The 13,329-nt window shown below is 41.0% G+C and overlaps 1 protein-coding gene across 12 annotated transcripts in view; it reads right to left on the reverse strand.

The window, feature by feature from the left end:
• Positions 1-11,788: 11,788 nt before the first annotated feature.
• FHOD3 (formin homology 2 domain containing 3) overlaps positions 11,789-13,329 on the reverse strand; it is a 401,018-nt gene continuing 399,477 nt past the window's right edge. For all 12 annotated transcript variants that reach the window (XM_063131345.1, XM_063131400.1, XM_063131398.1 and 9 more), the window contains one exon: positions 11,789-11,950. In XM_063131345.1, coding sequence (XP_062987415.1) covers positions 11,868-11,950 — 83 coding nt within the window. In that variant the 3' untranslated portion in view covers positions 11,789-11,867. The remainder of the gene's footprint in view (positions 11,951-13,329) is intronic.

Consider the following 13,329-nt stretch of genomic DNA (forward strand, 5'->3'; position numbering starts at 1 on the left):
CTGGCATAGTGTTGCTTCATCTTAATGGGTGATGGGTGATTTACTGCAAGTCAAAGTGAACGGGATGTCCTTGGCCGATTATTTTCCTGGAACCCTTACAGAAGTTTGCTTGGGCTGCATCAGCTGAGGACCTCTCAGCACCTCCCATAACACACTCAGCCTCTTATGGGAAACATCCTTGTCTTGTTTAGCTAGCTTCCATCTTACCCTCAGCAATCTCATCACATGCACAATGAAATCATATTTAAAGCATGATGGTTGATGTTATCATCTTAGATTGTTTAATTTGGTACGTTTGTCTTGTGAGTTGTTTTAGATACATGAAATTTATATTGTAGATGAAAACAATCATGTTACCTAAAAACTGGAGTACAGTTGTCTTGGGATGTTGCAAAAATAATAACTTTTTCTATGAGGTCAGTAATTTTCCACAATTTTAATGTGTGGAAAATCAGTCACTGAAAAGATATACAGGGCCTCTTTTCTTTTCTTTCTTTCTTTTAACAATAATTTTCCTTTGCTACGCTATTGCCAAGATTACTGAAGTCTTCCTTCAGACATATGCATGCAGCATCAACAAGGCCTAGATTTAAATATCCCATTTTTTCCTTCGGGTGCTTTGTTGTATATGAAGCTAATTAATGATCCAATCATTGCTTCTTTCTAAAGTGGCGGGTGTCATATCTGAGGCGAGTTCAGAGCATCAGCAGCAAGTGTTCCTCATGCCTGGGACCCTGGGACACATAACACTTTTTTTACAGCTTTCTTTCACCTCGTGATCACCTGTATCCAGGCCGGTCCCAGCTGGGTCATGTGCCAGCATTCCAACCCTGTGAGCAGTTTCCAAAGACTTGGCAAGAAATACAACGAGCAATGTTGGATAGAGAGAAGGTTACTCTAGGCTAGTATACTGGTTGAGAGAGCCTGGACTTCAGAAAACGCAAGAAATAAGCTCTGAAATGATAGCAGAAACTCCTCGTCCTTACTTTCCACAGCCCTGCAGAGTCTCCCCTCACTCTGTCTTTCTGCTGTTGTGTCCCTGCTTGTGACCTCCATCTCTAACACATGGAGCCACCCAACAGTGTCCTACTTTTTTCATTCTGTTACTGCCCCTTATGCCTAGAATTATGTTCAGCCACAGCTAGACCTAAGGTTTCTCCTGGGATCATCCAGGGTTCGCCCCTGCCTGAACGCTGGATCCCCTGTGTGTCACCGAGATGAACAGGTTTTTGACCCCTGGACGATCCAGGAATAAACCTTAGGTCTAGCTATGGCCTTCTTAAACACATATGTGGTGCCAACTGTTTCGCAAAACACTCTTTCATGAAGGATTTTACTTAAACCCTTACTCTTCAACTAAAGCTAAGTCTGAATGCATGTGACTGCATTTATTTCCATTCATTTCCAATGTACACTTGACATTCTCTCTCTCTCTCTCTCTCTCTCTCTCTCTCTCTCTCTCTCTCTCTCTCTCTCTCTCTCCCCCTCCCCCCCTGCTTTAAATGTAAACTCTGTGCTCCTTGGGGCTGGCTGTTTTATAGTGTTGGATCTCTTTGCAAAGACATGACTGCACTTTTAATTTTACTGAAGGCCAGTCAGTAAATTCAAAACATTCATGTACTTCACTTTCTTGTTTAACGCTGGTTAAGTTACAGCTGAAATGTGTGAACAGATTTCTTTGGAAAGCATTATTTGAAATTATATGGAGGGATGTGAAATTGCTGGTGTGTGATCTCTCATACATTAACACATTCAAGCAATGAAGTAGTAAATGCGCATGTGTGAACGGGCCATAGCCTCCCTTCTTATTTGAGGTCCTGCTACTCCTGTAAAATTGGTCCATGGCTTAGGTTTGGAAGGGCGGTTTCTCAGTCTGTTAAAGTGGTCCTGAGAGGACATGGAGAACCTTGACAAGAGATTAAATGGTTCCTCTTGAGGATGCAAGAAACCCAAGGATTTTGAGATGCATGTGGGATTGTAGCAATTGTTTGGGTGTGTGTGTGGGGGGGTGAGCATTAGAAACAAATGTTGATGTGATGGATTGTGCTAAGAGATTAGACTGTTTCCCTTACTTTCCTTAATTCCTTGTAGAGCACTCTGAAATTGTTTACGCTTCGATGTATCCTTCCCTAGGCATTAGTAACCCACAGAGACGGTGAATTTCAAATATGAATGAGCAAAAGAAGAAACGCTAAAAAGGGGAAAATAATCTTTGCACAATTTCAACTGCATTTCCAAGATACATAGCTATTGAGGGGATCATCAACATTAGCACACAGCTGTTTAGTGCATTAATCTGTAGACATAGTTATTCTCTGGCTGGAGCTTTTAGGCTTCCCTGTGACAAAAAAGGCACTCTGACTGAGTTTTAGAGTTAGCAGAATCTATGTATGTGTTGTCAGTGCACATCTGGAATTTAGAACTGCTAATGGATCTGCTGTGAAAGAGGAGAACGGAGAAGTGTCTAGCCAACTCATCTGTTCAAAAGCATTACCACATTACTGGCAGACAGCCTTTTACTCTCCTAACTTTGCACCAGTAAAACTGGAATGTTAAGCAGTCAGCTGGGAGCTCAGTGTATATATACCCCATTAGGTCTACTGGAATGCAGGTGTGTGTGTGTGTGATTAAATATCAGGCTACTGTTTATTTGTTGGGCAACAAACCATCTGGGAACTTATTAAATCTTCACTAACCGTTTCAAAGGTAACGATGATGCATCCGAGTTCAGCAGCTGGTAGTCTGTGGGTCAAATCTAGTAAATTGAACCATCCAATTGTCACCCAAAGACAAGAGCGGAGTATGGAGGGAGTGGTCAGTGTGGTTTTGGTATTCAGCCCAATTTTGGAGCCAAGCCTGGCCTTCACTCTTTCAATTTTGCCTTCCAGTAAAAGTTGGTGCTGACCAGAACACAGAACTGAAGTAAAATTCCAGTAATGTTCGAAACCTTTCTAGTTCTTTCTGGGCTTTATGCATCACACATATGGGCTCTCTACCTGCGTGGAGCCTCTATTTGGGAAGTTCTATAGCTGAGGATTTTTCAGTGGGAACCCTCTCCTCCGGCCAGTGCACAAGTCCCTTGTAGGTTCCTGCTCAGTTCTCTCTTAACCACCATTGCATGCAACTTATAAGGAGCTTCTCTTGCCCTCTGTTAAAAGGCACTTTTTAAAAAACAAAAAGCTGAGGTTTATATTTTTTCTTTCTCCTATCAAATATTCTGTTTCCTCATTATTCTATTTTATTTTATTTTATTATTTGTGAATTTTGCAGTTGCCCTCAGGGCACCTTTTCATATGTGTATCCGCTGCGAAGCAAAACGTCCACCCTCAGACGGGGCCCTCTCTGTGCCAGTTCTGCCTTAGCGAAGGGCGTGTCATTGATGCTTGTCCTCATTGCAGGCATTTCTTCATAGAATCATAGAATAGCAGAGTTGGAAGGGGCCTACAAAGCCATCGAGTCCAACCCCCTGATCAATGCAGGAATCCACCCTAAAGCATCCCTGACAGATGGTTGTCCAGCTGCCTCTTGAAGGCCTCTAGGGTGGGAGAGCCCACAACCTCCCTAGGTAACTGGTTCCATTGTCGTACTGCTCTAACAGTCAGGAAGTTTGGAATCTGGCTTCCTTTAACTTGAGCCTGTTATTCCATGTCCTGCACTCTGGGAGGATCGAGAAGAGATCCTGGCCCTCCTCTGTGTGACAAGCTTTTAAGTATTTGAAGAGTGCTATTCTGTCTCCCCTCCATCTTCTCTTCTCCAGGCTAAACAGGCCCAGTTCTTTCAGTCTCTCTTCATAGGGCTTTGTTTCCAGACCCCTGATCATCCTGGTTGCCCTCCTCTGAACACGCTCCAGCTTGTCTGCGTCCTTGAATGGTGGAGCCCAGAACTTGACGCAATCCTCTAGATGAGGCCTAATCAGGTCTGAAGAGAGAGGAACCAGTACCTCACATGATTTGGAAGATATACTTCTATTAATGCAGCTCAAAATAGCATTTGCCTTTCTTGCAGCCACACTTTGCAGGTGTGGAAAGATGTAGCAAGGTGTCCAGCCCAAGCACCTCATGAAGTTCAGTTGATTCAATAGATAATACAGTGGATGGATCTCAGAGACCGTTCTTATTTTGTGTGAATCAAACTTATTAGCTTAGTTTCTGCCCCCAGGTTCCTATGAAATCAACATTCATAATACATCAGAAACTAGCATAACCTGTATAACTGTGTCACAAGCATAGGAGTAGACAAGGTGCACAGTACAGGAAAAATGTTTGTAGTAAAATTTACACACATGCCTTAGACAAGCTAACTACTGTATTTCTTCAATTGTAAGACACACACTAATTTCAGTACCATCAACAGAAAAAAAGCTTTGATTCTAAGAAATAACAAACGCACCCGTGATTCTAAGACGCTCCCCATTTTTAGAGATGTTTATTTGGGGGGAAAAGTGCATCTTAGAATCGAAGAAATACGGTATGTCACACATTAAAGGGTTATCTGCTAATTTGACATCAGAGGACACCCCCTCCCCACAATATAACTTGCTCTGCTTGCTGAGAAAGGCAACACTGAGAGCAAATGGGAGTCCCAAGGGCAGTGAACAAATCAGGAAATGAACCCTTCAAGGCCTTAATAGCGTTTTTAAAAACAAAGCATTTTTAAACCCATGGTCTAGATGCATGGGAGCAATTGCAGGGAATGTGTTCTTACCATTCACCCCCCTCCCAATTCTTTCCCCCTTGATCCACAGAAGGTGGATCCTGCATCCAGCCCATGATCTTTAAGTTATTTGGTCTCAGTTTGCTGTTCCTGTAGAATATATTTTTTTTGCTGTGGAATTGGCCCCTTGGCTGTGCTCACTGATCCTAAGTCAACGTTTTTCTGCATATTCACTGTCTAGATACCCACATATCATGGCAAGAGGCCTTCATAAAACTAGATTCAGGCTAGGCTTCAAAATTTGGAAGGGGGAGAACGTGTGATCATAACCCATTTTGCTCACATGGGCCTCTTTTTCCTTCTGGTGTCCTGTATATTTCTAGTTGTCTGCCCCCATCCCTCCACTGGCAACAGTTTATTCCATTCCATTTGTTGTGACCTGACCTATGCCTGTTAGATATGCTCTTGCCGTTTCGTAGCCCTACCAAATCACTCTGTGTCAGTGATGACTTCTCTCTACCAGTGAAGGTATAGCCTGTGAGACCAAGAGTTCCTTTGTAACATTTAAGGTGAATTGTGATAAAACGAGGCAGATAAGAACAAATAATGTCGCTTTAGCCATTACAAGTGGTAGCCGGGGTGAGGGCTGAATATTGAAAGAAATCCCACCCCCCTCAATAAATCAAGGAAGAAGAGTGCATTAGAAAGCTTTATTGCAAGATGTGTTTACATAATGCGGTAGAAGTGATCTTTTAAATTATATCAGAGACTTTGGGCATAGATCTATGGTCAATAGTCCAATCCTGCATGGCACAGAAAGAAAAACCTAAAAGATAGGAGGAGTTTGAGAGTAGAGACAGATAAGGAGTGCTTTAAAAAGGAAACGCTCACATTATATTTAAAAGTAGTGCCCAAACTGCATGAAGATGGCTACAAATCGTCAATGTGCTTGGATGTAGTAAATTCGGAAAAATTATTTCAACTTCTTCAGAGGCAGTGAAAGCCTAAACCACACCAGTCCGAAGTAAGTCCCACTGAGTTCAATGGGGCTTCCTCCCAGATAAGTGGGTATAGAATGCAGCGTAAGTAAAATTATGTAGATGAATGAATGTTCTGGACAATTGAATTCAACATTTTACAAGATTTTTTCTACAGTCAGGAATAAAACAGAACAATGGTCGGTGTATACGTGTACATGTGTTTACTGAAGGATGGCTTGTTTTTAAATTACAATTCACAGAATAATACTGCTAAAAAAAGCTTATTTTACACTATGCTACACATAAAACAAAGACTAGTAACATTTACACATTTTTACAATAGTTGTCCTTTGTCTAGAAACCTCTTCTTTTCTACTTTACAACTACTTCTTTTTAAAATTCCCAGCTCACAGAAAAGACACGAGAAGTCCAAAGACAGTCTTTAAAAAAAGAAAGAAAAAGAAATATACCCCAACGTCACGAGTGGGCTTATTCTTTCACAAAAGAAAGTCTTCGATTTCACAGCTGTTAAAACTTAGGATGGATAGTGTGAGCCATCTCCAACTAAGTTTTAAGTAACAAAGCCTTTCAAAATTAAAGGATTTTGCCCTATGTGCATGTAAGTCGTAATATCTTCAGAATGTTCATTATGTCAATAAAGTACTTTTTCACTAAAAAGGAGCCCCACCCCCATCACATTTGAAATGCTAGATCAAGCAATGAGAAGGAGTAATCGGTCTAAGGGACGTGCTTCCTGGAAATCAATTCTAGCATGTTCTCTGGCAAAATAAATAAATAAATAAGTCCTTATTTTGACCAGAGGAAAACAGAAAGCTTTCCATGCTTTATCCAGTCCAGATGTTAATTTTGAGAGGGTGTAAATGCAGGTTTTTCCTTCATAGTCTCAATGGATCATATTCCATATATTAGAATCCGAAGCTGGCTGGAAGTTATGAAAGAGTAAAGGTGGAATCCATTCTATAGGAATCCCCTTTACAAGGCCCACTGAAATGAATGGAACAGAGCACCCAAATGACACTTCTGCAGGAGGATTTCTAAGAGTTAGTGCCTGACATCCAAGTCCCAAGATTATAACATGCCTTCCCCTGCAGAGAACTATCCATTTAGGTGTACCTGGGAATAAACCCCATTAGACTCTATGGGACTTACCCCTGATGAGAAACATTTAGGATTGCACTGTTTATGTTGCTTGTCATGTCTTTGGGCCTAACTGCAGGACGGCATCTGCATTTCTGGCTGATCATTGGCTAAATATTGCTTTCTAGAAACCCATGTGCATGTATATCAGCTTTCCCCAGCCAGCCTAACACCTTCCAGATGTGCTGGGCTACAACTCCCAACAAACCCAGCCAATGCTGGCCGGGGATGATGGAAGTGGCTGTCCAAAACATATGGAGGACACCAGGCTGGGCAAAGCTGGTATATGTGAAAGAGAAAATGGAATGGGGGTGCGAGTGAAAGAGGTAAAGACACCCCACAGCACTGAAGAGCCAGGAAACATACAACCTAAAATAATTTCTAGGCCATATATCTGCCCTTCTGAATCAAGTTTTAATAAATATAGCCGGGGGTGGGGTGGGCAGATTCACGAGTTCAACTGAAATTAACAGAGGCTATTATAGAATGGTTTCAGATAATTGCAGCCTTTAAAGCTGTACCTATGCAGAGTACTGCATACTATAAAGGGTGATGGATAAACTTGGCGAGTTATGCTGCCTTACAGCCAGGGCTTGTACAGAGATATCCCAAATGCAAGCATCCTGCTTTTAACCATGTATAGGAAATTTTCCAAATAAGAGACTGAACCATGTGGTGTCAGTATATGTGTGTGTTAAGTGAGTTGAGTGGGGGAAAATGTGTATTTTGTGTTTCTAAAGAAATCTCGAATTGTGTGGTTACTTTTAGTACATCTTTAGAATTTCTTTATCCATGCCGAGCTGACCTCCTCCACATTCCCATTTTTTAGCAGAGTACCCTTTACACTTCAGTTCAGGGAGGCTCATAAGAAAATGACAGGTAGGGCTCAGTGGACAAATAGATTTCCCTTGTTGCATAACATCTGGAATCTATGATGTGGATGTTTAAACCTACAAAACATGATGAGTGAAAAATGTACACGTCATTGTGAATTTACATTTGAAGCATGTTGTACGGAATTCCTTTGGGCATTTCGGTGCATGATACAGTAGCTACTGTGCTTGAAATGTCCTATTGCCACTGATAATTATTCTTCAGCTTGGAGATTCAAAATAGAATCGACTTGGATGTTGCTCACTTTCAAAACCTGGAAACAATCATAATTTTTTGGCAGCAGCTGATAAATGCTAATATCTATCTATGTCCTTATCAAAGAAATAACATAACTTTAGCCAGATGCGTGAATAGTCGCTTGGCAGTAGTATGTTAAAAATGAGCAATGTAGGAGAAGTGGGAGTACCCTTATAGAAAATCTTTAAAAAGGCAGATTAAGCTTGATCTGAATTCTCCATCTATTTCCCCCAAATAATCTCCCCCTGCAAAAATAGGGGCTGATTTTCCGATTTTTGCGGGGAGGGTAAAAATTCCACTGGAAGTCATTTGAGGGATGTGTGTTGCCACTTACTTATTTAAACTTAGAAGGTGGCCAAGGGTTTTTCCATTTTCTTTCTTTTTAAAGCCCTACATCATATATAGAGGTGCTTACTCAATTGCATGCTGCTAGCTGCATTTTGTAGAAAGCTCTGGGAGTGATGCAAGATGACGTTGCATTGCTCCCAAGGAAGTCCAGCCAGTGTGGCTGGCAGGCATGTAGAGAAAGCCATGGACCACTCCCCACAGGCCATACTTATCTGAATGCTATGATAGCAGCGTGACACAACATGATGAGTGCCTATCATGGTGAGTGCCTGCAATTCAAAATTTACCATAACTACAATTTATTTCATAACTACATTTCATTAGAGATAATTGAGAAGGCCTGTCAATCACAGACAAGCAACTAAGGCCACAGCTAGACCTAAGGTGTATCCTGGGATCATCCAGGGTTTGCCCCTGCCTGAGCACTGGATCCCCTGTGTGTCACCTAGATGAACAGGTCTGAGACCTGGACGATCCAGGGATAAACATTAGGTCTAGCTATGGCCTCTGTATTGTATGGGTAAATCTGATTTCTTGTAATAAATCACAGATAAGGTTCCAGTGGAACTAATTCCATGAGTTTCTGGGGCCAGTAGACGTGTGTTGTTTTCCTAAACAGTAGCCTCATGACAAACTGCTTTTGAAATTTAGGAAAATTTTAAAAAGAGATTGTGATTTAGAATGGGTGTTAGATGCCAAATCAAATTCCACTGGGCTACTGCAAACTTTGTTCATGACCCCCAGGTACCAGTTTGGATCTGCAATTTAGAAAATATTTCCTATGAAACCATTCAATTGAGAGAAGTGTGTTATTGTCAGTTATCAATAAAGAGGTTCTTGATTACTCTTCTTTTGCTATATGTATAAGTATTCTTTTGGGGACTGGACGATTGTGTAACTGTTAGGTGGTTGAGAACCCATGGTTTGTTATTGAGTTGTGAGCTCTGGGTTATTCATGGTTAACAACGCATAGTTAAACCACAGTGCAGGGTTCACACTTCATGACAACTCATGTTTCATTGACAACCCATATTCAACCTGTACTCTGGGTTGTCATTACATGAGAACCAGGTTTTAGTCTTATTTAGAGTCCACCCACTGAAATCAATGGGACTTAAGTTAGTTATGTCTTCCTTGTCCCATTGATTTCAGTTTGTCTACTCTAAGCATGCTGGGTCTGGATCCAACTTAATGTCTCTATAGAAATATTCTACATGTCTCAACGCCTACTCCTAATACAAACTGCTTCAATAAGTAAGGATTTAGGAGGAGAATGTCTGTTACAGAAATGAAGTTTTGTAAGATGCCTTGAGAATTTGACTGAAAAATGGTTGTAAATCCCTGTAAATATAAATAATAAAATGGCAAAATGGATAAACCAATGCAACAGTTGAGCATGAGGAATTCCCCACTCTACCCCTAAACTATTTGCTGGTTAGTGCTTAAAAAGAAGTTATTTAAAAAACAAACCAACCAGGATTGCATTCTTCTTGTGCATAAAAAGTAGCACTAATTGTGTGAGTAATATATGATTGTTTTTATGTTTTAGTATTTTAACCAGCTAAGGGTACCTACCAATTGTTTTCTGTAACCATATTGTTTTAGAAACTTGCAATAATGTATTACTTTATGATACACAGGGGATATAGGAAAATGTTTCTGACAACTAGGACTTTAGAAACTCAATGCCAAAGACTAATCTCATCCTCTTGAAATAAATAAAGGGTCAATCAAATAAATTTAATTTCCTTCACTTTACTAGCCAGTGCTTTCCTCTCTCTAGTCAAAAACACACACTGATTACGTTTATTAACATCTGACTTCCATATCATTGCAGAATCGCTAGGTAAGCAGTGTGCCAAAAGATGAGGGAAAACACATTGTCCAGGAGCCCAACGGTAGCTTTTACAGAGCTATACAAGAGACAAACTTCCCCACAAAGAGGATAAGTAAAGTAAATTACAAGACAAAATCTAGCAGTTGAGTGAGAGAAGTTTTACTAAGATGAGAGTTTCTCACGTTACTTTCTTACAGTTGCATGTTCTCTATTTGGCTTTCTGTATAAAAGCTGCGACTGGAATTCTCTAGAATAATATACAATATTCTTTTGAAAAGGCTCACAAAAAAATCTTGTTTTTCAAGCACAGTGCCTGACCAGTGCTGGGCAATTGGCAGACATGCTACAGTGGTGCAATCATTATGCCTTCTTAGTAGCACTAGCTTAGAGGTATGTTTTAGTTGCAAATGTTCCCTTCCATACCAATCCTCAAGAAACTTGAAACACTGAGTAAATAAACTTGAGTCTTCAAATTTTCCAATATGGGTGTGTTTCTTGGGAAATCTAAAGAGTTGATCAGTGCAAGTAATGGAAATGTGTGTAAATCTCTCTGAAATACATTCTTTAAACTACAGTCCATTGACTTCAGAACGGAAGTCTATGGATGTTTAAATAACCCTATAATTTGGGAGTTTGGGGGGTGGGGCAGTTTCCACACCCAAAGCAGTTCTGTTCCCTGTTGTGTCTTCATGGTTTGTGAAGGGAAGGAAATTTAACTGGAAGGGAATTTCTAGCAGAGTTCTGATGTAATTCATCCAGTGGGATTGACACTGTTAAACTTTGTCACATCAGATTAGGAAAGCAGCCTAACGGGCCCACACATGTGCACAAAACTCCTACTTGACCTTGGCAGCAAACCTTCTTTTGTCTCTGGCTAGTTCCTGGCATGCTGCTATAATTTATATATACATTCATCTCTAGAGCTGAGTGACAGGAGGTACTCTGTGCTATCCCTGTCCAGATGTGCTGCTATATAGAATGTGCATGTACATGGTTGCAAGAGGTCCCAGTACAAAAATGTCCTAGTAGAATTCCACCAGAAAACTGAGTTCGTGTAAAAAGGGATTTCCCTTCTTGCAGGACAGGATGGGTGAAAGTTGAAGGCACCTTGACTCCATAGGGGTGTATGTGTATGTGTACGTGTACACGCGTACCAACAGTATATACACAAGTAGACTTAGATTTTTACATTCTTTGGTGGAAAGATAAAAACAACGATGCATTTCTGGTTATCAACATTGTCTTTAGAAAGGTCACAGTAACTGTAACAAAGCTTAGTTTGCCTGTTTAAAGGACTGCCCTTGAACTGACAAAACCTAGTACTTTACAATTACTACAACAGGCCACAGGAAAATGAAGAACATTATCTTTCACACAATACAATATAACCCACAGAAAACCTCCTCAAAGACCACATCAATGCAGCATGACAGAACAAGTGTTATACAATTTCCAAATCACCTCCACCCCAGCTCTGTCTAATTTCTGTAGTGGTCAGTTACACACTTCTTTATTTTAGCCCTTTGTGTAGTCTACATTTTTTTTTTTTTTGCCTGCTTCAATGTTATGAAAATGAACCTAGAAGAAGATGATCGGGTGCGATGAGCAGCAGATGGAACTGGCAGGAGAATGCTAAACTGAAAGGCTTTCGTCAGCCCGTGTGTGTGTGTGTGTGTGTGTGTGTGTGTGTGTGTATGTGCTCATGTGCCCATGCCTGTGTATGAAGATGGCTCTTCTTGTAGCTGATTTGGATGCTGTCATCACACCTGCATCTCTGAAGTGCCCATCAGACCCAGTGCTTTGGCTTCTTCTGGTGTCAGTCCACTCTTAAGTGTCCTTCTTACTGAGCAATCAGAAACAGAAAGGGGAAAAGGTATGAAGGTGCTAACAGACAAATGGCACAGTCCTATGCATGTCTACTCAAATGTAAGTCCCACTGAGTTTAATAGTTCTTACACTCAGGTGTAGATATTGGACTGCAGCTTAAATGCATCCAATCTGTGCATTTTACACATAAATATCCCAACACAGAATCATAGTCATTGTATAGCAGACAAAACTATAACGTTGTACATGATAATTTTAGGACATATTAACCAATTTCTTCCTGTTTTCTAATGGATTCCTAGGTCCTGATTCTAAACGTGGTAATATGAAAATAAGATCAATAGACATTTCCACATAAACATGTTTAGGATTGAGGTTCTAATTCACGCTTCCCTCCACATTCCATGGAAGATTCCTATAGCTAGAGGTGGGACGTAGTGTGGAATGGAGATGGACCCAACGGCCCTTATTGGGGTCCTAGAGGTCAACAATAGAAATGCCTACAGGTAGTATACTGAAGAACATAGCATTCCACGTAAAGATGACTATGGACAGTCACTTCAGTTCCATATAATTTTCATACCTGAGCACCTACCCTAAACCACTTATATTTTGAAGCTGACCTGTGGTTCACTTAGATGTCATATGGAGATGTTGAACCTCTAGCTGGCCAGAGAGCTGGGATTTATTATGGTAAACTATAGTGGAAAGCAGTCTCAGCCTAAACATCTACCGAGTCTTTATTCCCTGTTGATGTTTTTCACTGAACACAAATGAAAACCAGCTCCACAGAATAATGGAACATTTTTATTACTATGCTTTTTTGCTCTCACAAGCAATTCCCCAGGAGCAAAAGGTCTGGCAAAGACAAAGAACATATGGGGCCTTCATATGGTGTGTGTGTGTGTGCGCGCGCGTGCGGGGTGGGGGGATAGGAATAGAAGGCAGCTCACAGAAGAAACATTTAATACAGGACAAGCTTCAGAAATAGTTATGTGCGTGTGGATAATTTAATAATGCCGAAGTCACCTAAATCTATCGGTGCATATGGAGAGAATTCACGTTCAGATGGGCAAGTGAGTAGGGGGCAGGCATTGGAAGGGACCCCCTCCTTCAGCCCTTTGGGGGAAAGTGCATGTGTTCATTGACACATGCTGGCTAATGGGAAATGAGTTGCATGGCCCAAAATGCTCTAAATCTCCAACAGAATTAACCGGCTTGACCACCAATCCATTGCACCCTGTGATTGTTCACTCACTGGTCCTGTCTCTCCTTTGGTCTAACTCCCCTCATAGGCCAAAAGAATCAAGGGGCCATTAGAAAGCTGTTTTGTGTGTGTGTGTGTTTGGTATCCTACCCTATTCTATCCTATCTCAATGGGACCCTCTAACAATG

This window comes from Elgaria multicarinata, chromosome 1 (genome assembly GCF_023053635.1).
Source record: "Elgaria multicarinata webbii isolate HBS135686 ecotype San Diego chromosome 1, rElgMul1.1.pri, whole genome shotgun sequence".
NCBI lineage: Eukaryota > Metazoa > Chordata > Lepidosauria > Squamata > Anguidae > Elgaria > Elgaria multicarinata.